At 51.8% G+C, this 22,373-nt stretch overlaps 3 protein-coding genes and 1 long non-coding RNA gene across 15 annotated transcripts in view; 1 reads left to right on the forward strand and 3 right to left on the reverse strand.

Annotated features, from left to right (window-relative positions):
- Positions 1 to 5,443, reverse strand: part of Atn1 (atrophin 1) — a 14,759-nt gene extending 9,316 nt beyond the window's left edge. For 2 of the 6 annotated variants that reach the window (XM_031383354.1, XM_031383353.1), the window contains exon 1: positions 4,993 to 5,443. The gene's annotated coding sequence lies outside the window, so the exon portion shown is untranslated. Of the gene's footprint in view, positions 1 to 1,739; positions 2,055 to 4,691; positions 4,872 to 4,992 lie in introns of those variants that run through there. The other 4 variants (XM_031383349.1, XM_031383350.1, XM_031383355.1 and 1 more) reach the window with 4 other exon arrangements.
- A 3,721-nt stretch (positions 5,444 to 9,164) lies between these two features.
- Eno2 (enolase 2) lies at positions 9,165 to 18,504 on the reverse strand. 2 transcript variants are annotated; one of them, XM_031383359.1, is made up of 12 exons: positions 18,185 to 18,504; positions 16,985 to 17,084; positions 16,457 to 16,552; positions 16,281 to 16,339; positions 15,812 to 15,881; positions 15,279 to 15,412; positions 14,847 to 15,069; positions 12,821 to 13,018; positions 12,126 to 12,327; positions 11,759 to 11,867; positions 10,447 to 10,505; positions 9,165 to 10,161 (listed from the first exon to the last, which is right to left on the reverse strand). In XM_031383359.1, the coding sequence occupies exons 2-12, from the start codon at positions 17,067 to 17,069 to the stop codon at positions 10,092 to 10,094; spliced, it is 1,305 nt and encodes a 434-aa protein (XP_031239219.1). In that variant the 5' UTR covers positions 17,070 to 17,084; positions 18,185 to 18,504; the 3' UTR covers positions 9,165 to 10,091. The 2 variants fall into 2 exon arrangements, with proteins under 2 accessions (XP_031239219.1, XP_031239218.1); XM_031383358.1 differs by having other exon boundaries at positions 17,997 to 18,504.
- LOC116099579 lies at positions 9,955 to 14,147 on the forward strand. Its single transcript, XR_004122305.1, has 3 exons — positions 9,955 to 9,970; positions 11,583 to 13,041; positions 14,044 to 14,147. It is a non-coding gene; the product is annotated as an uncharacterized LOC116099579 (long non-coding RNA).
- A 101-nt stretch (positions 18,505 to 18,605) lies between the features above and the next one.
- Lrrc23 (leucine rich repeat containing 23) overlaps positions 18,606 to 22,373 on the reverse strand; it is a 30,762-nt gene continuing 26,994 nt past the window's right edge. For 5 of the 6 annotated variants that reach the window (XM_031383363.1, XM_031383364.1, XM_031383360.1 and 2 more), the window contains exons 6-8: positions 22,031 to 22,167; positions 19,369 to 19,672; positions 18,606 to 18,920 (exon numbers count right to left, since the gene is read on the reverse strand). In XM_031383363.1, the coding sequence (XP_031239223.1) occupies positions 19,399 to 19,672; positions 22,031 to 22,167 (411 nt within the window). In that variant the 3' untranslated portion in view covers positions 18,606 to 18,920; positions 19,369 to 19,398. The remainder of the gene's footprint in view (positions 18,921 to 19,368; positions 19,673 to 22,030; positions 22,168 to 22,373) is intronic. The other variant, XM_031383365.1, reaches the window with a different exon arrangement.

A 22,373-nucleotide genomic window follows, 5' to 3' on the forward strand; every position in this document is an offset into this window, starting at 1 on the left:
ATATTTTATTTATGAGTACACTATAGCTGTCTTCAAACACACCAGAAGAAGGCATCAGATTCCATTACAGATGGTTGTGAGCCATCATGCAGTTGCTAAGAATTGTACTCAGGACCTTTGGAAGAACAGTCAGTGCTCTTAACCACTGGGCCATCCCTCCAGCCCTCAAAATATTTTAAAACTACAAAGAGACAAAGTGTCAGTGAACATACAATACAGACTTACAGATTTTAAGCCTGTCCTCTCACTTGGCACCAACAGCCTATCTATCTGTATCTAGCAGTACAAATATGGATATCATCATCTATGTGTGTCTCCACAGCCAGCCATTCTCATCTGTCCTTCTGCTCCTGCTCCTCCAGCCCTCACTCTCCCGGAGCTGGGATTACAGGCTTACCTGGTACTGTGCATACAGCCAGGACCTCAAGCATGCCAGGCTAGCACACTGAACTGGATTTCCAGTTGCTAAGAGTCAAACCACTCAATAATACTACCTGTAATTTTTCTGAATTTAATTTTCTATGTATGAATGCTTGTCTGAATGTATGTGTGCCATGTGGGTGCCTAGTTCCTGTAGGGGTCAGAAGAAGACGGTAGATTCATTGGAACTAGAGTTAGGATGTGTGAGTTATCTATCATGTGGGTGCTGAGGACAGAACCTGGGTCCTCTGCATGAGCAACAAGTGCTCTAAGCCACTGAGCCATCTCTCCGGTCCCCTTTTCACTCCTCTCTTTCTCTCTTTTTACCTCCTTCTCTGAGACAGCGTCTTATTATATAGACCAGGCTGGGCTTGAACTCACAGATATCTGCTTGCCTGCCTCCTGAAAGCTAGGATTAAAAGTGTGCACCACCAAGCCCGTAAGATATTTTAAGAGTGCAAAATGCTATCGTCATAGTTCTCCTTTTTATACTCTCTACTGACATCATGTACACACACATATGGGGTCATGTCCTTGAGACAGAATAACGCTCTGCACCTTATGCCAGCTACAAATGCAGGATCCTCCATCGAAGCTTCCTCAGGAGTGCCCCTCCCAGTCAAGTGTACTGTTGTCAACGACCTTTAAACCAAGTGAATGTCAGTAGATCTTTTTGGTTGTTATTGTTTTGTGTTTTACAGGCAGGGTCTCAAGTGCTGAGATTACTGGCATACCCTGGGCTTAGCAAGTTCTTTGAATTAGCTGGAAACCCCGGAGAGAACAGACTTGGTTCACCCACTCACTCTGAGTTGGGAGGTACAGGTAAATGACATTTTTACATGTACTTTCTCTAGGGAACACAAGGTAGTTACTCTGCCCAACACCTCTGGGCCATATTGAGGCAGGCAATGAGGAGCGAGTGACTCTAACCTTTCCAGGAAACTTTACTTATTCTTAAGGAGCACAAAACGCGTAGGACAGAGCCCCAAGTCCAAACTTTCAACTGATGCTTTGCCCTGTAAACCAGTGTACTTCAACTATAGCTATAACTACACTTCCTTGTTGGTTTGTGGATTGGTTTTTAACATAGTATGCATTACCAGACACGGTGACACATTCCTGAAATCCAGCACTTGAGAAGTGAAGGCAGGACCAGCCGCCCTCGGCAAACAGCAAGTTCAAAGCCAGTCTAAGTTTCATGAAATCCTCTCTCTCAACACATAAAACTAGAGATGGAAAAACAGGAGGGAGAAGAAGCAAATGGCCAAAGAGCAGTACTGAACAGAAGAAAGCCATGGTAACAAGGATAACAGATGCACCTGTGGCTGGGATGGCTGCCTGTGGCTGGGATGGCCTCCTGTGGCTGGGATGGCCGCCTGTGGCCGCCTGTGGCTGGGATGGCCTCCTGTGGCTGGGATGGCCGCCTGTGGCTGGGATGGCCGCCTGTGGCTGGGATGGCCTCCTGTGGCTGGGATGGCCTCCTGTGGCTGGGATGGCCGCCTGTGGCCGCCTGTGGCTGGGATGGCTGCCTGTGGCTGGGATGGCTGCCTGTGGCTGGTTTCCTTATCAGGCCCCCAGAGCAGAGTGACCACCTCCTCCCATCACAGAGCCTGTTCACCAAGCCAGTTTGGATCCTAAAAGACCCAAAAGGTAAAAAAATACAACAAAATTCCTTGGAGAACAGGGCAATCACCTTTCTCACTTTTTTTTTTTTGGTTTTTCAAGACAAGGTTTCTCTGTGTAGCCCTGGCTGTCCTGGAACTCACTCTGTAGACCAGGCTGGCCTCGAACTCAGAAATCGGCCTGCCTCTGCCTCCCAAGTGCTGGGATTAAAGGCATGCGCCACCACTGCCTGGCCCTTTCTCACTTTTTTTAATCAGCTGAAATCTGAAAGATAAACAGTCTTCAATGGGGCCAAAGTTCCTGGGATAAGGATTGGCAGAGGAAGGGATGGAACTTCGAAGAGGTTGGGTTCAGATCATAGGTTAAGTCTAACGTAGGTACAGTAGGACTCTAAAACCAACTGGCCAAGTGGCGCTCCATCTTACCTAGAAGGCTGTCTCTAACACTCAAAAGCGCCTACCATATCCAACAGTACACATTTGCCCTCATTACCTTATTGTAAGAGGAAAGCAAGGAAGACCAAAACTTGGAAGGTAGAGAAATGAGAAATCAGAAAAGAGTCTCTGGGTAGGCAGAGGAAAGAAAATTAAGAGAAGTGGGTGTGGATCAGTGGCAAGATTCCTAGAAGCCCTAGGTTAGATCCCCAGCACCTCATAAAACAGGGTGTGGTTCATGCCTGCAATCTCAGGATTGCACAGATGGAGGCAAATTCAAGGTCATGTCCTTAGGGAGTAAGTTCAAGGGCAGTTTTGGCTAAAAGCCCATCTCAAAAAACAAACAAAAAAAGAGATTACTACTAAAATGAATGACCTGAGTTGGACCATGAAACCCACATGGTAGAAGAGAACCAGCTCAAGTTACCCTCTGACCTCCACGTGTGCACCACACACAATAAATAAATGTAATTGAATGTTTAAAAAGGAACAAAAAGTAAGTAATGCAAGTGTGACAGGAATGTCAGAAAATGACCATGTCACAGACTTCCTGGGAAGAGCATACCTGATATATTTCAGGATCACTGACTACCCCCCATCATTCTAGACCTGCCAGATTAACAATCAGATGAAAATGACCAAGATATCCATGAAGCACAGATGAGCAAATAACAATGTAGCCTTGTTAGAACCCAGGTCTGTTGAAGGAGCCAGAGGCCATTTCATCATACAATGAAGGTGAAGCTCAAAGACAAGAGAAGTGACTTGTCCAAGGTCATAGAGGAACATCAAGAAGTACGCCTTGGTCTCCCGGCTCCCACTGCAGAGCATACTGTTCTGTTCTAGCCTGTTTCATAGCCCTCTCCCCTGGGCCACCCTCACCCAAACAGGCATGGAGAGCCATGCCATCTCTGTAGGTTCAGAAAAAAGGCCAAAGATCAGTTGAATGAAAGGGTCATCCTGAGAATCGACAGAGAGATCCAAAGTGGAATTCAAGAAAATAAAGCAGTTCAAAGAGTCAACAATTTATAAGACAATAAAGAGTGGTAGAGACCAACAGAAATTGCCCACGGTGATGTAACTTGGTTTTTTATTTTGTTTTTGGTTCTGGAGCTCAAACCCAGGGTCTACGTATTCGTGCTAGTATGCATGCACTACTACTGAGCTACCCCCTGCCCAAGACAATATAGTTTGCACAGCAACATTTTCATCCTCACACCATACCCAGGTAGAGGCTTGCAGGAGTGACCTGCAAGCTACAGGGTTACTTGTTCCAACAGACTTCGGGAGGAGAAGGCATGCACCTCCTTAGGAAACCCCTACTTGGGGCAACACCAGAAACATCTCCCAGAGACCCAGCAAGGACAAAGCTACTGGCTGAGTGAGGCCTAATCTACATACTGAATCCCCACCTATTGGCCTTCCCACTGGCTTACTACCACAGCAACAAAATGGATTTTTAAAAAAAAGTGCCCCCCAAGAGACCATCCCAGGGGTCCATCTGGCAGCCACTATTACCACCTTAGTTGCCAGAGCAACTCCGACCTTCTCCCAGTACCCTCAGGGAAGGGAACTTTAGGGTAACCTGCCCCAGGCACAAAGAGATCTCTGAACTCAAAGCAGTGAGAAAGTCTCCTAGACAGAGCCCAGCTGTGGGACAGCCAATGCTCTAGGGGTGAGGGTGGAGGTCACAATTCCTCGGAATGCCGATATGATGGCCCACTCCTCTCTTCTTTCCCATCCTCCCAACCTTTCTAATTCTCCTTTCAGTATTCCTGCCTTTCTTATTCGTGTTAGGAAGACTCACACTACCAGACTCAGTGCCCACCCCCTCCCCCGCTTCACGAAGTAACTAGGTCTGGGATTAGGAAAAAAAAAAGGGTCAGAGGTGACCGGGAGTGGGCAAAAGAAAACTGAGTCACAAAAGATACGGCCTTCCCATTCCCACCCTGAAAACGTCCGTCTCTCCTGGTTCATCTCCATCTCCCCCCAGGTTCAATCCCCCCCCTGGGCAGCTACGATCCTCCTTCTACCACCTACCACACCCCTTTCCCTGTTCCCACTTCCCTGTTCCTAACACCCGCAACCCTGGGTTCTGGAGTCCGGGTTCTGGGCCTGTAGGGTTCCTGGAGCCTTCACGCCCCACCTCGCTGCCATCTCTCGGCTCCGTCCTGCCTTCTCCGCGAACCACCCGCACAGCATCCCCCGGTTTACCTCCTCCGCCAAGTCTCCACCTCGGCGTTCCTCCCCTTTAGGCTCAGGTCCTGGCGACGCTCGGCCCTGTCAGCCCTCCTCCCCCCACCTCCCGAGCTAGCGACTCCCGGGCCCGCGTCCCTCCTCCGGGCGGCCCCACCCCCTGAGTCCCCAGCCTCGGGCCCGGTCGTGCCCGCAATGAGGGAACGCGACCGGGAAAATAACAAATGGAGGCGGCGGCGGGAGGGGGGACCGGGAGGGGTGGGGGCGGGGAGCCGCGGGCCGGAACGGGGTGGCCCGGGCCGGCGGCGGCGGACCTTACCTGCGAGCAGCTCGGGACGGCTGGCTGGCTGCAAGTGCGGTCGGGCTCCGGCGCCTCCCGGAGACGGCGGCGGCCACTCCCCGCCCCTCCTTGCTGCGCGGCTTCAGGCGCTGCCGCGGCGGCGGCGGCGACGGCCCCGGCCCCCCCGGAGGGCGGCCCCCATGCCCGGCTCCCCGCGCAGCCCCGATCGGCTTCTCGCGCTCCTCGCCCGCCCTCCGGCCCTTCCTCCCGGAACGCGCCGCCCGCCCCCGCCGCGCCGCCCGCCTCCGCCCGCACTCGCGGCCCCCGGCGAGGCCCGCGACCCCCGACCCTTCCGCCGCTCGTGCCGTGCGCCCCTAGCCCGCCCCGAGGCCTGCCACCCCGAAACGCGTCCTGGCCCCAGGCCCCGGCCGGGCGCGGGGCTGCGGGCGGACGGACGGGCTGGGCGGCGCGTCCGGCGACTCGCACAGGAAAGCGGACGGCGGAGGGAGGGCGCTCGGGAGAGGGGGATGGGAGCAGGGAGGAAGAGGGAGAAGGAGGGAGCGCGGAGGAACGGAGGAGAGAGAGGGGCCCGGAGGAGACGCGAGGGAGGGAGCGCGCGGCAGTCGGGGGGCGGAGGATCGGGGAAGGGGAGGCGCCGGGCGAGTTGGCCGAAGCCGGCCGGGCGCGGAGGGAGAGGGCCTCGCGACGCAGAGCGTGGGGAGCTCGCGGGCCCCGCGCGGAGAGGGCTGGGTGGGAGGGGCTGTGGACTGCGAAGGCAGACCTGGGGAGGCTGGAGAAGTTTGGGGACAAGAGGGGCTGTGGCAGGGGTGAAGTAGGTGGAGTTTGGGGAATACTGAAGTAGAGATTTGGATAATGGGACTGATTATATTGGAAAGATGGAGAGGAGAGGCCGGAGCTGAGGCTGGAAGGGTTTAGGGGCTATTTCGGAGAGACTACGATGGAAGTTTGTGGACCTGGGCGGGAAGGACGAAGACATACTGAGAGAATGGTGTTTCTGGACGAAATAAGAGTTTAAGGCAGCGATTGGTGTTGAAAAGAATGCAGACCACAAGAATTTGGGAATGATGAAGGAAAGCCAGAGGGAAGTCCAGAGATACCTCTGTGGGAGAGAAGGCATGAGAAGTCTCAGGAGTTGGAGGAGGAGGGAGAGAGGATGCCTATTCTAGAAGGAGACTGGTTTGGGGTGGGTTGATAAAGCATGAAGGTGGGGACTTCCAATCGAACTAAGAACTATTTCTTTTGGCAAATAAAGTGGAGAAGAATGAATTAGAGAGGTCTGGAAGGAAACACAAGCCACATAGGGCCTTCATGGCATCGTGGTGGAAGGGTCAGTGATGGGAATAGAGAGGAGCTAGAGACAGATTGGGGTCCAGGCCCTAGTTTAGAAGAGGTAGCTGAGGGGTGGCACTTCCCGTTTGGGTCCTTCCTTTCCTAGAGTGTCCTGAACTAGACCTCCTCAAGTCCTTACTAGTAGCATCTTTGGTCATGGTCACAGAAAGGATGAAGTGGGGATTAGGTGGAAAGGACCTACATACATCTTAGGGTGCCCGGGTTCCCCCATAACAATTGTTGGAATATGGAGGCAGTCCCCAGACCAGACCACAGCATGCTCCTCCCAACTCTTCTCCAGTCAGTGTGCCAGTCATGCCCAGCCTACAGCCATGGAGTCAGCTCCCCCATCACTCCAACAGTGCCTTCTTCTGGGCTCCTTGTCTGGCCCCACACCAGCAGCAACATCTCTCAGGACAAAGGACACTAGAGACTGGGTGATTTTTGGCAGCTGAAATTGGGAAGGCTAGAGAAAGGGAGGGAGCCAGGCTGGGAAACGGGAAGAGCTGGAGCCGGAGTCTGGATTGGGAGTCCTGAGTAGTTCACCAGATTTGGGGTTGGGGGTTGGGGACTTGTGGCTGCAGACGAGTGGGTGGAGTGGGGGCACTGAATGGGCAGGCTGCCTTTGGGGAAGGGAGGAGAAGGTCTAGCCTTGTAGCCACCCAGTAGGTCTTAATGCCACCATTCCTTAGGCCAGATTCAGCCAAGCTCTTGAACTTACCCAAAAGCTCTACACAGATTCCAAAGCACTAGGGAAACGGAGCAAGAATGCTTACTTCTCTAGGAATGAATATCCCATCACCCCACTCTGAAGTCCTTTGCCTCTGTGGGCACTCACTTTACCCCCATACCCATTTGCTTGTCCCCTTCCAGGGCCTCCCAGAGACCAGGCGCTGGACCAGGTCCTCTGCTATGTACCCCTAGCTCCTTCCCTTCACCAACTAATTTTGCTCTGAGACTCCTCCTCCTCTCTCTTCCCTCCCCCCCTCTCCCCATTGCATTTCCTCTCTTTCCTTTAGTTTCCCACTGGGCCTGGCCCAGGACCTTTCCAAATCCTTTCTAGACTGAGCCTCTACCCTTGTTTAACCTCTAAGGCCACAGCCAAGATGGTAACTTACCTAAGCTTAAAAGGAAAATGTACGCCTAAATAAGGACAGGGTGTGGAACTAGGAAAAGAAGCCAGCCTATACCTTCCAGTTCCTCTGCTACCCAAGGCCAGGCTCATAGCTCAGCCACTGGGAGCATCATGTATACACCCCACCCCCATCCTTCACCCCAGCCCCCTACAATCCACTGGTCTCCAGGCAATGGCACAAAAGGAAAGTAGAGAGGGGCCTTGGAGGCTCAAGCAGAGCTAGCTGTAACCCAATCCAACCTGGTACCTGGAGGGGGCTGGGAATGTTGTCAGAGAAAGATACCTAGCTAGGATGGAAGGAAGAAAAGACAAGGGTTAGGAATGGTGGCTGCAGCCACAATACCCCTGGCCAAAGCCTAGGAGTTTCTGAGAGAGCAACCCCAGAGAAGTGTAGCGAGCCCCCAAGGCCATAAAGGGGTGCTAGAAGGGAAAAATGAGGAGCTTACATAGAAATTCAAAGGCACAGGGAAGGAGAGGGACAAGAAGTCCTGAAAATAACTGGGGGATACAGGAAGATGGGGGAGGGGGAGATATGGCTCCTAGCCATTCACCAGTGAAAGTTTCTGTTAACCCTATAATGAGAAGGAAGTCTGGGGGAGCCTGGGACCAGAACCTGGGGAGGATCAGAGGGTGCAACCTTGAAATTCTTCCCACCCCAGCCTCACCTTAGTGTCTAGTATGGTGTCCTGCAGAACTTGGGCTCCCTCTAGCGGCCACAGCTATTCATGGGCAAATGCTGCCTGCATGTGTGCGCCCTAATATCCCAAGCATAGTAATGTAAGGGAGACTGTCCCCCAAAGTAGGCTGGGTGCTTCAACACTACAGCCTCATGGAGCTGAAAGGTTAGAGTGCCTCTAGCCACACACTGATAGCCTCACAGTCTGCTAACAGGGAGGCTGGTGAGCAAGCACTTCAGGTGTTAAATCCATTTTACTGGAGAAGTCAGATTCCCAGGCCCCTCATACAATTAATATTTCTTCTTCTCTCCCTTTCTCCTTTGGTTCTGTATTCCAAAGGAGTCGGTGGCCATGACATTCTTTTGGTTGTTTGCTTGTTTTTGTTTTTCGAGACAGGGTTTCTCTGTTGTAGCTGTCCTGGAACTCACTCTGTAGACCAGGCTGATCTCGAACTCAGAAATCCGCCTGCCTCTGCCTCCTAAGTGCTGGGATTATAGGCGTGTGCCGCCACTGCCCGGCTGGCCATGACATTGTTATTTCAAAGCCATCCAAAATTCTGTTGAAGACCAGTATAGGAATACTTTCGTTTTTAGTCTACTGCTTTATTCCTACTTCAGTCAAAGACGTTGGGAACCTGAAACACCTTATTCCTCACCCCAGATGCGCTCAGTCCCTGATGTTTGAGTGACTCCTGTTCCTACAGGTTGAGAGTCCCTAGTTCACTCAGGTGTGGTGGCACAGGCTTTTAATCCCAGCACTGGGTGGGGAGGGGAGGGCAGAGGCAGGCTAATCTCTATAAATTGGGGCCAGTCTGGTCTACAAGTGAGTTCCAGAACAGCCAGAGCTACATGTAAAAACCCTGTCTTAGAAAAAGACAAAAACCCCATGGATCCCACGTAACCAGCGATGCTGCAGACTTGGTCATGAGTTCAGTGGCTTGCTCCTTTTTGAGCCCTCTCCAGAGCTGCTATCTATCACCAATATCCAGTCCTTTCTCTTCCTTCTCTCATATGAAGCAGAGAGTAAAAGTCCTCAGACAAGGGGTGGTGCACGGTGATTCAGACTTTAATGGTGGTGGTCATTTCAAAGCCACAAAGATGGTGGCAGCTGTGGAACATGGCACAGGGAAGTGAGGCAGAGCTCTGGTGCAGCTGGAGAAAGACTGAGGGGCCTAGGGCTGGGGAGAGAGTTATAGGAGAAAAGCCCGCAGGTACACCAGCCCTACTCTGTGAAGTACCGAGCTTCAGTCAGTGCACCATGTGGAACAATTGCAAAGGTCCCTTTCTGTTCCCCTTCCCATGGTAGCAAATCCTCCTATCCTAGGTCATCTTGGATGAAGCCACATGGTAATACTGATGCCCAGTCCTGTCAAGTTGGGTTGCTTTCACACTGTAAGGTGATGGGAGATGACTGACTAACCAGCTGAGAAATAAATAAATAAATAAACAAACAAGTATGTGCCTGTACACGCACACACACACTAAAGCCTTAACCAAGCATGACCATACATCCAGCACTCTCCAAACACCACTTCTATGCATAGTGCAAGGCTTATACACACCATGGAAAGCAGAGAAGTGCACATGCCCCGTGGCCCCACTTTTAAACATCCCAACACACCAATCCTGAAGCTCCTGTCAGACACTGATGGTTCTTCTATGGACCCCCTTCTAATCTTCTTTCTTTCTTTCTTTCTTTCTTTCTTTCTTCCTTCCTTTCTTTCTTTCTTTTTAAAGAGAAGAGAGAATAGAAGGGAAAGTGGGAAGACTGGAATCCCCCCCCAAAAAATGGGGCCCAGAGCAGAGGAAGAGCAGAGACAGCAAGGGGTTGTGGAAGCCAAGAACAGCCAGAGCAGGTAAGTCGAGGTGTTCTGGGTGACTTGGGGCTCAGGGTATCAGAGTGACTAGAGCAGGTCGGGACAGCAAGAAAGAGGCTCCAGGAGAATGAGATGTTCCTGTGTTCAGGCTAGCAGGGGGTCACAGCACACTGGGATTTCGGAAATTATGTCCCGCGAAGCGAGCTTCATCCCCCAGTTCTTCCTCAATCCTGACAGACGATCCGGAAGGGGAGCAGTCAGGGGAGAGGAGGGGTCAGCTTTTCTCTCTGGGTCCCTCCAGGCTCCTCCTTTGAGGACTGCCCCAAGGTGAGCATTCCTTGGCCTTTGTGGACCATTAGTGATCTGTCAGTCAGACCATCCCTGAACCCACTGAGCAAAACTATTTTCTTGGCATCACCTGCTATCCAGGTCCTGGATGCAGGAGATGGAATGGTGGCCTAATGGGGTGCTTAACCCTGGGTCTCAGGTTCTTGTTCTTCAGGGACCCTCCTCACCTCATGAGCTGGTTGTACTTCGCCAGACGTTCCGACCTGCATGGGGCACCAGTCTTGATCTGAAACATTTCAGGAGATAATGCAGCTTAAAGATTTCCTTCATCTGATAGGACAACCCTACTTCCCACCCCCGCCTCACACACACAGGCACACAGACACACACACACAGACACACACTTTTTATTTTGAGACACTTCTATAAAAGCTGGCTTCAAAAGGGACAGGTTAGCCTTGAATTCCTGATCCTCCTGCCTCTACTTCCTATGTGTCAAAACTAAAGGCATGTATCACCAAGTCCATGTCTTTCTGTTTGTTTGCTTGTTTGTTTGCTTTTTAAAGATTTATTTTATGTATACGAGTACACTGTAGTAGCTGTCTTCATACACACTAGAAGAGGGCATCAGATCCCATTACAGATGGTTGTGAGCCACCATGTGGTTACTGGGAATTGAACTCAGGACCTCTGGAAGAGCAGTCAGTGCTCTTAATCACTGAGCCATCTCTCCAGCCCTTTTTGGTTTGTTTTTGTTTTTTGTTTTTGGTTGTTGTTGGTGGTGGTTTTTTGTTTTTTGTTTTTTGTTTGTTTTTTGAGACAGAGTTTTACTATGTAGCCTGAGCTGTCCTGGAACTCACCATGTAGACTAGTCTGGTCTTGAACTTATAGAGCTCCTCCTGTGTCTGTCTCCTGAGTACTGGGACTAAAGGCATGCACCATCATACCCTAGCCCCCTCCCCCTTTTAAAAATGGAACCCAGGGGCTTGTCCATGCTAGGCAAGTACTCTGCAACTGAGCTAACCCTCCAGCCCTGAAACATCTATATTTATATTAATTAAGTATAAAATTAATACTTTATTTTGTGTCTGGGTGCATGTCTGTGGATCTGCTCATGCCATGGTGTGCATTTGGAGGTCAGAGGACAACTGGTGGGAGCTGGTTCTCTCCTTCTAAGCTCTGGGTCCCACAGATCAGACTGAAGCTGACAGTCAGGCTTTGCACGAGGCACCTGTACCTGCTGAGTCATCTCACCAGCTCAGAACTTCCACTCTGTTTACTGTTTGTTAAGACAGAGTCCCTCAGTGTAGCCCTGGGTGTCCTGAAACTCACTATACCAACCAAACTGCCCTTCAACTCACAGAGATCCACCTGCCTCTGCCTCCTGAGTGCTGGGATTAAAGGCGTGCGCCAGTATGCCTGGCCAGACTTCTACTCTTGAAACTTCTCTGACTCTCAAATTTTTGGCGGGACAGTAACTACCTGGACTAGGCACCAATCCCATGAAGATCTCTAATCCCACAGACTGGCTCTACTTACCTGGCCTGTACACAGTCCCACTACGAGGTCAGCGATGAACGTGTCCTCAGTTTCTCCAGAGCGATGACTCACCATTACCCCCCAGCCATTCTCCTGGGCCAGCTTGCACCTGCAGTGTACACCAGCACTGACCTGCCCCGAAGCACCGAAGCACAGCTATTCCCTCCCAGCCCCGGGCTTGATCTACATCAGAAAGCACCTGGAGGAAGGTGACTAAGGGACATGAGGGCAAATCATGAAGTATAGAGAGACTAGAAGTGAGATGAAGGGTTCTCCAGGATTCCAAGGCAGAATCCAGGTAGGAGGGCTCGCCAGAGAAGTCCTGAATGAACGAGGACCAGGTGGGAGGAGGCCAAAAGCCACTCACGCTTGGATGGCTTCTGTGACTGAGCCGATCTGATTGACCTTGAGCAGCAAGCAGTTGCAGGCCTTCTCCTCCACTGCCCGCTCGATGCGCTTGGGATTGGTCACCGTCAGGTCATCGCCCACTATCTGGATGCCAACGTTGGCTGTGAACTTGGACCAAGCTGCCCAGTCATCCTGGTCAAATGGGTCTTCAATGGAGACCACTGCAGAGGGAGTGGACAGGAGCTGGTTCTTCCCAGAGAAGCCTGCTCTGATGGAAGCCAATTGCCTCCGTGGAGTGGGACAGAGGCTCCTGATGGAGATTCTGTGCCTCAGTTATCCCCCTCAGGCAGCCGCAGCAACTCCATTCAGTATCTACTTTCATCAATCAAATATACTAAAGCTGGGCACTTTTCTGTCACGTCCATTCATGTTTTTCCCATCCTTGGCCCCTTCCAGAGCCCTCCCTAGGACCCAAGAAACTCTCAGAGCCCAGGGTCTGAAACAGACAGGGGAGTCCCACCCCAGCTTCATGTGCAGTCACATGACACTTTGATGTCATGTGACTGCGACGCTCTGCAAGAACCTACTGCCCCTTCTCCCTGCTTCTCAGCCTCCTCAGGACCTCACCTGCCCCAGACTCTGCACCCCATAAAGTTCACCTTTGCCTAGCTCCAGTCTTTCCCTTTCCTATCCCCCACAATCCCTCACTCTCACCAGGATAATTCCGGACAAAGTCCTGGTAGAGTGCCCCCAGCTGGTCCCCAGTGATGTATCGGGAAGGATCAGCGGGAGACTTGAAATCCAAGTCGTATTTGCCATCGCGGTAAAACTCAGAGGCAGCCACATCCATGCCGATCACCATCTTTTCCGTGTAGCCAGCCTTGTCGATGGCTTCCTTCACCAGCTCCAAGGCTAGAGACAAATCCAGTGAAGTTGTAAGTTGGGGAAATAGGTGTGAAGAAAGGAGGGGCGAGAAAAGCAGTTCCGAGTGGAAGGAGGGGGCTGTTGGAGGGGAGGTGTGGCTAGGGTCTGTGGAGAGAGGCTGTCTAAGGAGACAGAAGAGTAGAATTGCTAGTTACTAGTGTTGGTCGCCCTCCGCCAAGCCCCTCCTCCACACTCACTCCCCCACACATCATCCTGGTGCTGGGGCTTGAACTTGCCTCATTCATTTGAGGCAAGTTCTCTGCCACTGAGCCATATTACCGCCTTTTTTTTTTTTTTCATTTTGAGAAAGGGTCTAAGTAGGTTGCTCAGGCTGGCCTTGAACTCACTCTGTAGCTAAAGCATACCTTGAACTTTCAATTCTCCTGCCTCAGCCTCTAAATGGTTGAAATGCTAGACCTGCACCACCAGGCCCTGGCTAGCAGGGTGTGTGTGTGTGTGTGTGTGTGTGTGTGTGTTCTTTAAAAATTTTTTATGTGTATTAAGTGCCCCCCCCCCATGTACGTATCTGTTCCATGTGCATGCTGGTACCCATGGATGTCTGAGAGTGTTAGATCCCCTGGAACCATATGGATGCTGTGAACCAAGCCTGAGACCTCTGCAAGAGCAGCAAGTGTCCTTAACTCCTGAGCCCTAATAGCGGCTTTCTTGAGTATCACCTCATTTAGCATTATACATATATTACCTCATTTCATCCTCAATGATACTTCTAGGACTCAGATCATTCTTCACCCCCACACACACCAGCCCACCTCCTGCCTTGTTTTGTTCTGAGACTGGTTCTTACGATGTAGCCCTAGATTCTAGCTCTAAACCCTCTGTGTAGAACAGGCTGGCCTTGAACTCAAATATGTACTTGCCTCTGCCTGGGATGAAGGGTCTGCACTTCCATGCCCTGCTCAAATGCTTAGCTCTTAAAAACACCACTTCTGTGTCTTTATTATTATCATTAGTCTCTTTTCTTACCCTTATTATTGTCTTTTTTTTCTTTTTAGACGGGGCTCCAAGCTCACAGCAAGCCTTGTACTTCAGCCTCCCGAGTGTTGGGGGTTCCAGCCCATAATGCTTCAGAGTGCAAAGAAATGCAAGTAATCTGATTCCAGAGTCTGCATGAATGTGTATGAATGCGTGTACACTTACATGTATGTTCATGCACATGTGTACATTTGGGTGTGGTGGCCTCACTAGTACTTTCATTTGTTGTTTTTTGTTTTTGTTTGTTTGTTTTCGACACAGGGTTTCACTGTGTAGCCCTGGCTGTCCTGGAACTCATTCTGTAGACCAGGCTGGCCTCGAACTCAGAGATTCATCTGCCTCTGCCTCCCAAGGGCTGGGATTAAAGGCGTGTGCCATCGCTGCGTGGCCAGTATCTTCACTTCTAACCACTACCTTCATAGTTCTGGTTCTCGTGCAGCACAGGAAATATAGGAATCCTAGATACCAAGGGAAGGTATCTGGGGAGGGGACGCTACCAATGTGGAGTACCCCGGAGCATGGTGTGTGTCATCTAACAAAGACTGTGGCATTAAAGCATGAAATGGGCCTTACCCAGACCACTTACCAATATTCTCAGCAGTGCAGTGAGGACCTATGCTAAGTAACAGGGTTGGCTGGGCAGGTAACAGACAGAGCTCCAAGGTCTGTGTGTGAAATCGGAAGGCCCCAGGAGGCCACCTTCGGGGCTGCTTGCTACCTCTTGAGGTTTTCAGAGGTTCAAGGACCTTCCTTCAGTACCCTGCAGGACCTGCATGTGCCAGCTTTCCCAACATGAGACTCAGAGCTGGAGTCCGGGCCTCACCTTCGCTGTTCTCCAGGATATTGGGGGCAAAGCCGCCTTCATCCCCCACGTTAGTGGCATCCTTGCCATACTTGTCCTTGATGACCCCCTTGAGTGTGTGGTACACCTCTGCCCCAAGTCGCATGGCATCCCGAAAGCTCTCAGCACCCACTGGGAGGATCATGAACTCCTGCATGGCCAACTTGTTCCCAGCATGAGAGCCACCGTTGATCACATTAAAGGCCTGGGGAGCCACAGATGGTCAGAGTTACAGAGCAGTCAGAGCCTTCCTCCTGCCCCTGAGAATGCCAGCCTGAGATCCTCAGCTGCCAGGCTCAGGTCTCATGTTCCCATCCCTTCTCATTAGCTGCCTGTTCACCTCCCTCCCTCATCCCTCACCTAGTTACATGCCCCCTCCTCCCCTGGAAGAGGCTGGGCAAATGCAGTGCTCACCGGCACAGGCAGGATGAGGTCGGAGTTCCCAGCCAGCTGAGCAATGTGGCGATAGAGGGGCAAGTCCCTCTCAGCGGCCCCAGCCTTACACACGGCCAGGGACACACCCAGGATGGCATTGGCCCCAAACTTGGCTGGGAGATTACAGAGGAAGGCACTGAGTAAAAATGTCCACCTCTCTTGTAGCCCCTGCCTCTACCTATACTCCTAAGGAAAGCCAATAAAGGAGACTTCTCACCCCTGCCCCCCAACAGCAATTCATTTTCTACTACTAATAGTGGGGGTTGGAGACAGAGGTGACAAGCAAGGAAAGGCCTTGCCTCTTCCTAAACATTCCCCAGACTGCCTCATGCCAACTCCTGTCATCATGCTTTAAGAAGTTTTTCCTTCTGTCTAGTGTCACCCCCTCCCACTGCAGTGGCTTTGGAGGAGGGAGGAGGAGGTCCTGTGACAGACAGTCCAAGTGTCCCCAGTACAGCTCCTCAGTTCCCTGTGCTTACTACCTATTCCCTCCCCACACAGCCCCTACTTACATTTATTCTCAGTCCCGTCCAGCTCCAGCATCAGGTTGTCCAGTTTCTCCTGCTCCACCACAGAGAGACCCTGTAGGCAGAGCCAAGATGGAGGCTGGACCCTAAGACAGAGGGTCCCCTGTTCATGCATAGCCTTATTTCTGAGCAGGGTACCACCAGACCTCTGCCCTGCCAGCTTTTGGGACCTTGAGTTCCTGCAAGAGCAGTAAGCAGTATTTTGCCAACCCTTGCATTTGTAACTACAATTCCTAAAGAGTGGGAGGGGGAGGGTTGTGGGTTGTTGTTTTTTGTTTATTTGGGTTTTTTTGTTTGTTTGTTTTGTTTTGTTTTGTTTTGCCTTCCTTTCCCTCACTGGATCCAAGATTTCTCCTAGGATTTTGGCCTAGCAGCCGCCACCACTCCCACACGCCCACACCCCAACCCCCCCCCCACACACACACACACATCCCCAGGAAAGAGCGAGCCTCACTGAGCTGATGAGGGCTGGTGCAATCCTGCTGTTGATGTGGTCCACGGCCTTCAGGACACCTAGAGAAAGGAAAAGTAGGCTGCTCAGGCCAGGAGGTGGGGGGTGGAGAGTGAGGAGGGGCAGGGGAAGGCATCTAGGAGACTGGGGCATGCTAGGAGAGGACAGCCATCCATCACCTTTGCCTAAGTAACGCTGTTTGTCCCCATCCCTTAGCTCCAGGGCCTCATAGATGCCAGTGGAGGCCCCACTGGGGACCGCAGCCCGGAAAAGACCTGAAAGAGGACATGCCGTGAGGAAGGAGGGAGAACACTCTGGGGCCAAGGAGTCTCTGAGCCTTCTAGCCTAAACTCCCGCCTGCCACATCCAGACCTTGTCTTCCTACAAGGTTCCCTGACACCACACACAGATACACACACTCTCACAGACACCGTGCCATCTGCAGAGGCAGAGGCCTCATAGGCACAAGTGGGAGGCCTCAGAAACAGAGCAAGCGCGCTCCTGGGCTCACACAGGCAGGACCTTTCTCATGCAGACCCACCGAGCCTGGATCCACGATCCATGGAAGATCAGACTCCACAATCCAGCCTTGGGAACCTAGCCTAGCACCCCACAGGCCCCTGGATTTGAAGGAAGGCCTCTTAACCCTTTCCAGATCCAACACAGGGGAAGTAGAAGCTATGGACAGTCCATGCTCCGCCCATCACCTTTGGCAGTGTAGAGATCCACCTCCACGGTGGGGTTCCCACGGGAGTCCAGGATCTCTCGGGCCCAGATCTTCTCTATAGACATGATGGCTGAGATCTCCTTGGGTGGAAGTGGAGGAAGGAGAAAGATAAGAGGCTTAGAAGGGGTGGAGCCTGAGGCCAGTGGGAGGGGCCAGAGGCTGGAAAGACTGGCGAAGAGGTTACTGCAGTGGGTAGGGGGTGGGGAGGAACAGGCTGCAATCAGGCACTGTAGAAGGGGTTCTCCCTTCCCCGTGGAGAGAGGAGAAGGTCAAAGCAGTGAGGAAGGGGAGGTCACTGCAGTAGGGGCGGGGTACATCTCGTGAAAAGATGGGCGAACACCGCAGTGAAGAGGGGAGGGGCAAGCAGCGATTTCTTCGCCCCGCAGCAGCTTCACCGATCAGTGGGGTTCCCCTAGACTTCCCCAGGCGGGATGGCTGCCAGACTGGTATTTTTTTCCCTTGGATCTTGGAACAGAAAGGAGAGGTGTTGTCTGGGCAGGCAGAGCCCCAACTGGACAGCCCGTATACACAAGGTCTAGAAAACACTCCGGGGTCGTCACCTTTCTCCCAGACACGAGTTCCTCATTTCAAGAGGAGTCTGGGGACAGCGTCCTGGGACCAGGCCTCCAGTGCTTAGGGGCTAGAGTGGGGAATGGTGAGGTAGACCCATCGCTCTTCTATCCCCGGACAAATTCCCCACTCCTCCTATTCCTCCCCCAAGCATCGGAGAAAAGGAAATGTCAGAGAGGGGGGAAGAGAAGGAGGGATCAAAGGACGAGTCTAGAGCAAGTCTGAGACAGCCAAGGAAAGGTGAGAAGGTATCTTCGCAAACGCAAAGGAAAAAAGAACGTGCCAGAAAAACACACTTCGCCTGCGGAGACATCGAACTTAGGAAACAAATCCGCAGGACCCTAGACGAAAACCGGCGCGGGGAGAGGGGCAGGCGAGGGTGGGACCGTGCAGTTAGAGAAGCGGATGCAGAAAGCTGGTACCTAAATCGGGAGGAGGTGACAGCCAGAAAGCCGGGAGCTGTCCGGGAAGGCCAGGGATGGATGGTGCCAGGGAAGGCAGGTGACAGTCAGGTATACAGCGTCACCCTCCCGGGGCACTAAGCCCAGGAAAACGGGGAGTGAAAGCAGCAAGAAGCGAGTAAGGGGATGCGGCCCGATACGGGCCTCACCTCGAGGACTGCAGACTCAGCCGGTGGCGGTGGCGGTGGCGGTGGCGGTGGTGACGGCGGCGGCGCAGAGAGAGCAGGAGTGGCGGCTGCGGCTCCCAGCGCGGGCGGGGGGGTGGGCAGGGGGCGGTGCCTATAGAGCCGGGCGGGCGCATGTGACCCGGGGGCCCCCGATGAGTCAAGAGCTGCAGGCGGAGACGCACGTACGAGCGCGGGTGGTGGCAGGGAACCGAACGGGTGGGGGAAGGGCCGGGGCGACCCAGGACCAGGCTGGCAACCCCTTAAGCACAGGGATGCTCATAACCCATGTCCAGCCAAGGAGGGACGCAGGCGTCGCCTCATTCCGGTACTGCGGCAGGTATAACCCAGACTGATGGAGAAGCCCACCACAGGGGGTTCACGAACTCGGTCAGACACACAAGAATATAAAAACGCCTTTTTATTTGAAACCTGTGATGTTTATTTGGAAACATCACAGCCCACCTCCTCGGCTCCTCTCTCCAGACAATCCCTTACCAGCATCCTAGTTGCCCCAGACCTGCTTGAGAGCTGTGCTTAGGAGTTTGGGCCCACAAGAACGAGCCATACAGAGAAGACTGCCAAGGATCTGGGTCTTGGGACGTGATGGGTTTCCATCCTAGGGCAAAAGGAGCATCTCCTACTTCCCGTGACTGGGCTATGAATGTGGTGGTCCCCCACGGGGGTCTTAACAGGTCTTGAGGCCAGTGTCGTTGGCTTCCTGGAAAAGAGAAGAGAAGTACATCGTGTGTGCCCTACGGGGATGCCCGCATCCCCAGGCCTCTCCAGTCTCTGCCTCACTCTGCCCTCCTTTCGCCTCCCCGCCCCTGTGTCCTGTTATTTTTAGCTTCAGATTTTGAGTGCAGGATCTTTTCCCTGGCCTAGCTACATCCTCCATATACCACCGGCCACCTCCTTCCTTCATGAGCTCCAGACAGAGTCCTTCCCAACAGTTCTCTACCAGCTATATCTATACAGTGGTCCTCTTTCTCCTCTCTCTCTCTCTCTCTCTCATTCATTCTTCTCTTTTCTGTTGTCTCCTGTGTCTCATCACTTGCTGAGCCTCTCTCATCTCTCCTTCATATCTAAGATATCTGCAGCCCCTAACTCTGGCCTCTTCTCCTGTGTACCCAGTCCTTGACCTCCTGAGGCTGTCTCCCTAGCATCACCTTTACTGTCCCTGCCGGCTGGAAGAGCTACTAAGCTGGTGGCAGGTACGGTTCCATGTCCTGGTCCGGATCGAGGTCTTGGTCCTGTTCTTCCTTCAGCCTCTGACGGATCTCCTCAGCCTCGGCCCGATCCTCATCCTCATAGAACTCTTTGTCCAGGCGCTCGAGGTTCGCTATCTGCACCAGGGCCTCCTGGCGGTAGTCGGTCTCATCTGCACAAGGGTTGTCCAGCAGCACCAGGGCTCGAAGCTTGGGCAGGTCCCGCAGTTTGGCCAGCTCCGCCAGGTCATTAATCATATTGCTCCTGTGCATGAGGTTGGGGGGAGGGTTAATTCCAGAAAATGGGCTTTGATTGTCAGCTAGGAATTGGGCTTCCTTTGTAAGAATGCAATGATGTTTGAGGGCCTGTCTTGTCAGGATGCAAGTCCCTACCCTTCACAGAATCCCTAAATGTCATTCGATGTGTCATCTTAAAACTTTGGAGCAGCAGAGCTAGGCCTCATCCCGTCTTTTATCTGGAGAAGAGGGTCAAATGTCCCTTATGGGAGCAGACATTTTCTGTGTCAGCCACACCACAGCGGGGGGTTGGAAGGATCAGGCTAGCAGAGGAGGAGCTCGGACCTAAGGGTGGAGTACTATGAGGTGGGAGTGCTTCCTTCAGTCAGGAACCCAGAGCTGGGGATGGATTGGGTCCCCCAGCTTGAATAAAAAGCTCAGTCTTCTAATGTTCTTCTTTCTAAAACTCTCCATGCAATGGCATGCTTCTGCTTTCAAACATTTCTGAATCCAGTTTTAAGTTTCCAGACTGATCTCCATAGATGCTCTGGGCCTCGTGCAGCATTTTCCCACTTTGAGCTCTACAGGCATTTTGTTAGGCTCAGTGATAGCATATATATTTCACATGCACAAGGCCCTACCTAGGTTTGATCGCTAGAACCACAAAAAAATAAATAAAGAAAGAATTGTTTATCAGAAAAGAGGAGCTTAGAGAAAAATCCCTCTGATCTTGTATGTGTTCATTCATCTCCTCCGTCAGTGTGTGTGTGTGTGTGTGTGTGTGTGTGTGTGTGTGTGTGTGTTGGGGGAGGGGTGACAGAGTCTGGCTCTGCAACCCAGGCCAGCCTTCAACTCATAGAAATAAATCCTCCTGAAATCCTCCTGCCTCAGCCTACCGAGTGCTGGAATTATGGGCATAAGCCACCACATCTAGTTCTTTTTGTTGCTGTTTCTTTTTTTTTATTTTTTATTGTTGTTATTGTCTTGACAGAGTCTCACTATGTACCCCTGACTGATACAGAATTATTCACTATATGGATCTGGCCACCCCCTCAAACTTGCAACAATCCTACTGTGTTTGATTCCTAAGCCCTAGGATATTATGGGCATGTGCTACCACATTTGTTCTTGAAGTTTTGCTTTTTTCTTTCTTTCTTTCTTCCTTTTTTTCTTTTCTTTTCTTTTTCTTTTTCTTTTCTTTTTTTTGCTTTTTGGTTTTTGGTTTTTGGTTTTTGGTTTTTTTTTTCGAGACAGGGATTCTCTGTATAGCCCTGACTGTCCTGGAACTCACTCTGTAGACCAGGCTGGCCTCAAACTCAAAAATCCACCTGCCTCTGCCTCCCAAGTGCTGGTGTGCCACCACCACCCGGTTCTTTCTTCCTTCCTCTCTTTTCTTTTCTTTCTTTCTCTCTTTCTTCCTTCTTCTTCTCTCTCTCTCTCTCTCTCTCTCTCTCTCTCTCTCTCTCTCTCTCTCTCGCTTGCTTCCAAGAAAAGCTTCCAATGTGTAGCGCTAGCTGCCCTGAAAATCACTCTGTAGACCAGGCTGGCCTTGAACTCAGAGATCTGCCTGCCTCTGCCTCCTGAGTTCTAGGATTAAAGGCGTGCGCTACCATCACCCTATACTGGGCTACACCTCATGTTTAATATCATAAGTTAAAGGCTGTCCTTTATAGGTATGCTCACTCCAGAGAAAGGAGACAAGGAATGGGAAGGGTAACTGGGGTCTAGGAGAAGGAGAGAGGCATTTACATTTACACAGGATACAGCCAGGAAAAGAGCACTGGAGTCAGACTGAAGCATTTAAAAACAGCCACAGTGGTGGAGGCCTGTAACCTCAGCTTCCAGGAGGCTGAGGCTGAGAGATTGGGGCCAGCCTGGGGAACACGGCAAGACCCTCATATTTAAAAATGAAAAAGAAACATGGTAGTGATGGACAGTGGCAGTGCATACCTTTAATCCCAGCACTGAAGGGGCAGAGGCAGGCTGATCTCTGTGAGTTCAAAGCCAGCCAGAGTGAGATCCAGGACAGCCAGGGTTACACAGAAAAAAAAAAAAATTGGGGTGGGGGGAAACAAAACAAGATAGAAAAGAAAGAAAAAGAGGAAAACAGACTTCTGATTCTTTTAGGTGTTCCTAAAGCACAGAATATAACTACTAAACACAGTATAGTCTTATTTGCTATAGACTGAGTTAATACAAGAATCCAGAGCCCCCAGGAAGATCTTTGTGTTGGTCTTTGAGGCAAATGCAGAAGAAAGGACAGCAGAGGACCAGAAGAGCAAGATGTGGACCCAGCTGCGGGCTGCTGGGAGAAGACCACGGAGGCAAGCCGCTCTTGGTGATGGACAGGCGCGAGGTGGGTCTTAGAGAAGATGCACATCCATACCTCAAGTTGACGTACTGCAGGGACTTCATTTCCTTGGAGAAGCCATCCAAAGTCTCAATCTGGTTGTCTCGCAGATGCAGGGTGGTCAAGTTGCTCAGGTTCTCCAGGCCCTCAACTTTCTTCAGCAGGTTTTGAGCCTACATCCAGGCATATGGTAACATTGACCCAGGGCGGCGAGCAGAGAGAGGGAGTTGGAAAAGGATGAAGTCAAGAAGAAATCCTAGCCGGGCGGTGGTGGCGCCTATGGCACATAGAAGCCAACCTGGGCTACCTCATGATGTCTCCAAGCCTGCCTGGACTACAGTGTTATACCCTATCTCAAATAGCTCCCCTCTGCCACCAA

Source organism: Mastomys coucha, unplaced genomic scaffold, assembly GCF_008632895.1.
Source record: "Mastomys coucha isolate ucsf_1 unplaced genomic scaffold, UCSF_Mcou_1 pScaffold20, whole genome shotgun sequence".
Classification (NCBI taxonomy): Eukaryota; Metazoa; Chordata; class Mammalia; order Rodentia; family Muridae; genus Mastomys; species Mastomys coucha.

Bases quoted from the DNA above. Each gene is read 5' to 3' on its own strand.
- Eno2 (XM_031383359.1), bottom strand. From the start codon at position 17,069: ATGTCTATAGAGAAGATCTGGGCCCGAGAGATCCTGGACTCCCGTGGG. The intron at 15,413-15,811 runs GTAAGTAGGGGC...GTAATCTCCCAG, and splicing joins GGACGGGACTGAGAATAAAT to CCAAGTTTGGGGCCAATGCC. The intron at 10,162-10,446 runs GTGAGGAGGGTC...ATCGTCTGTCAG, and splicing joins AAGTACAACCAGCTCATGAG to GATTGAGGAAGAACTGGGGG.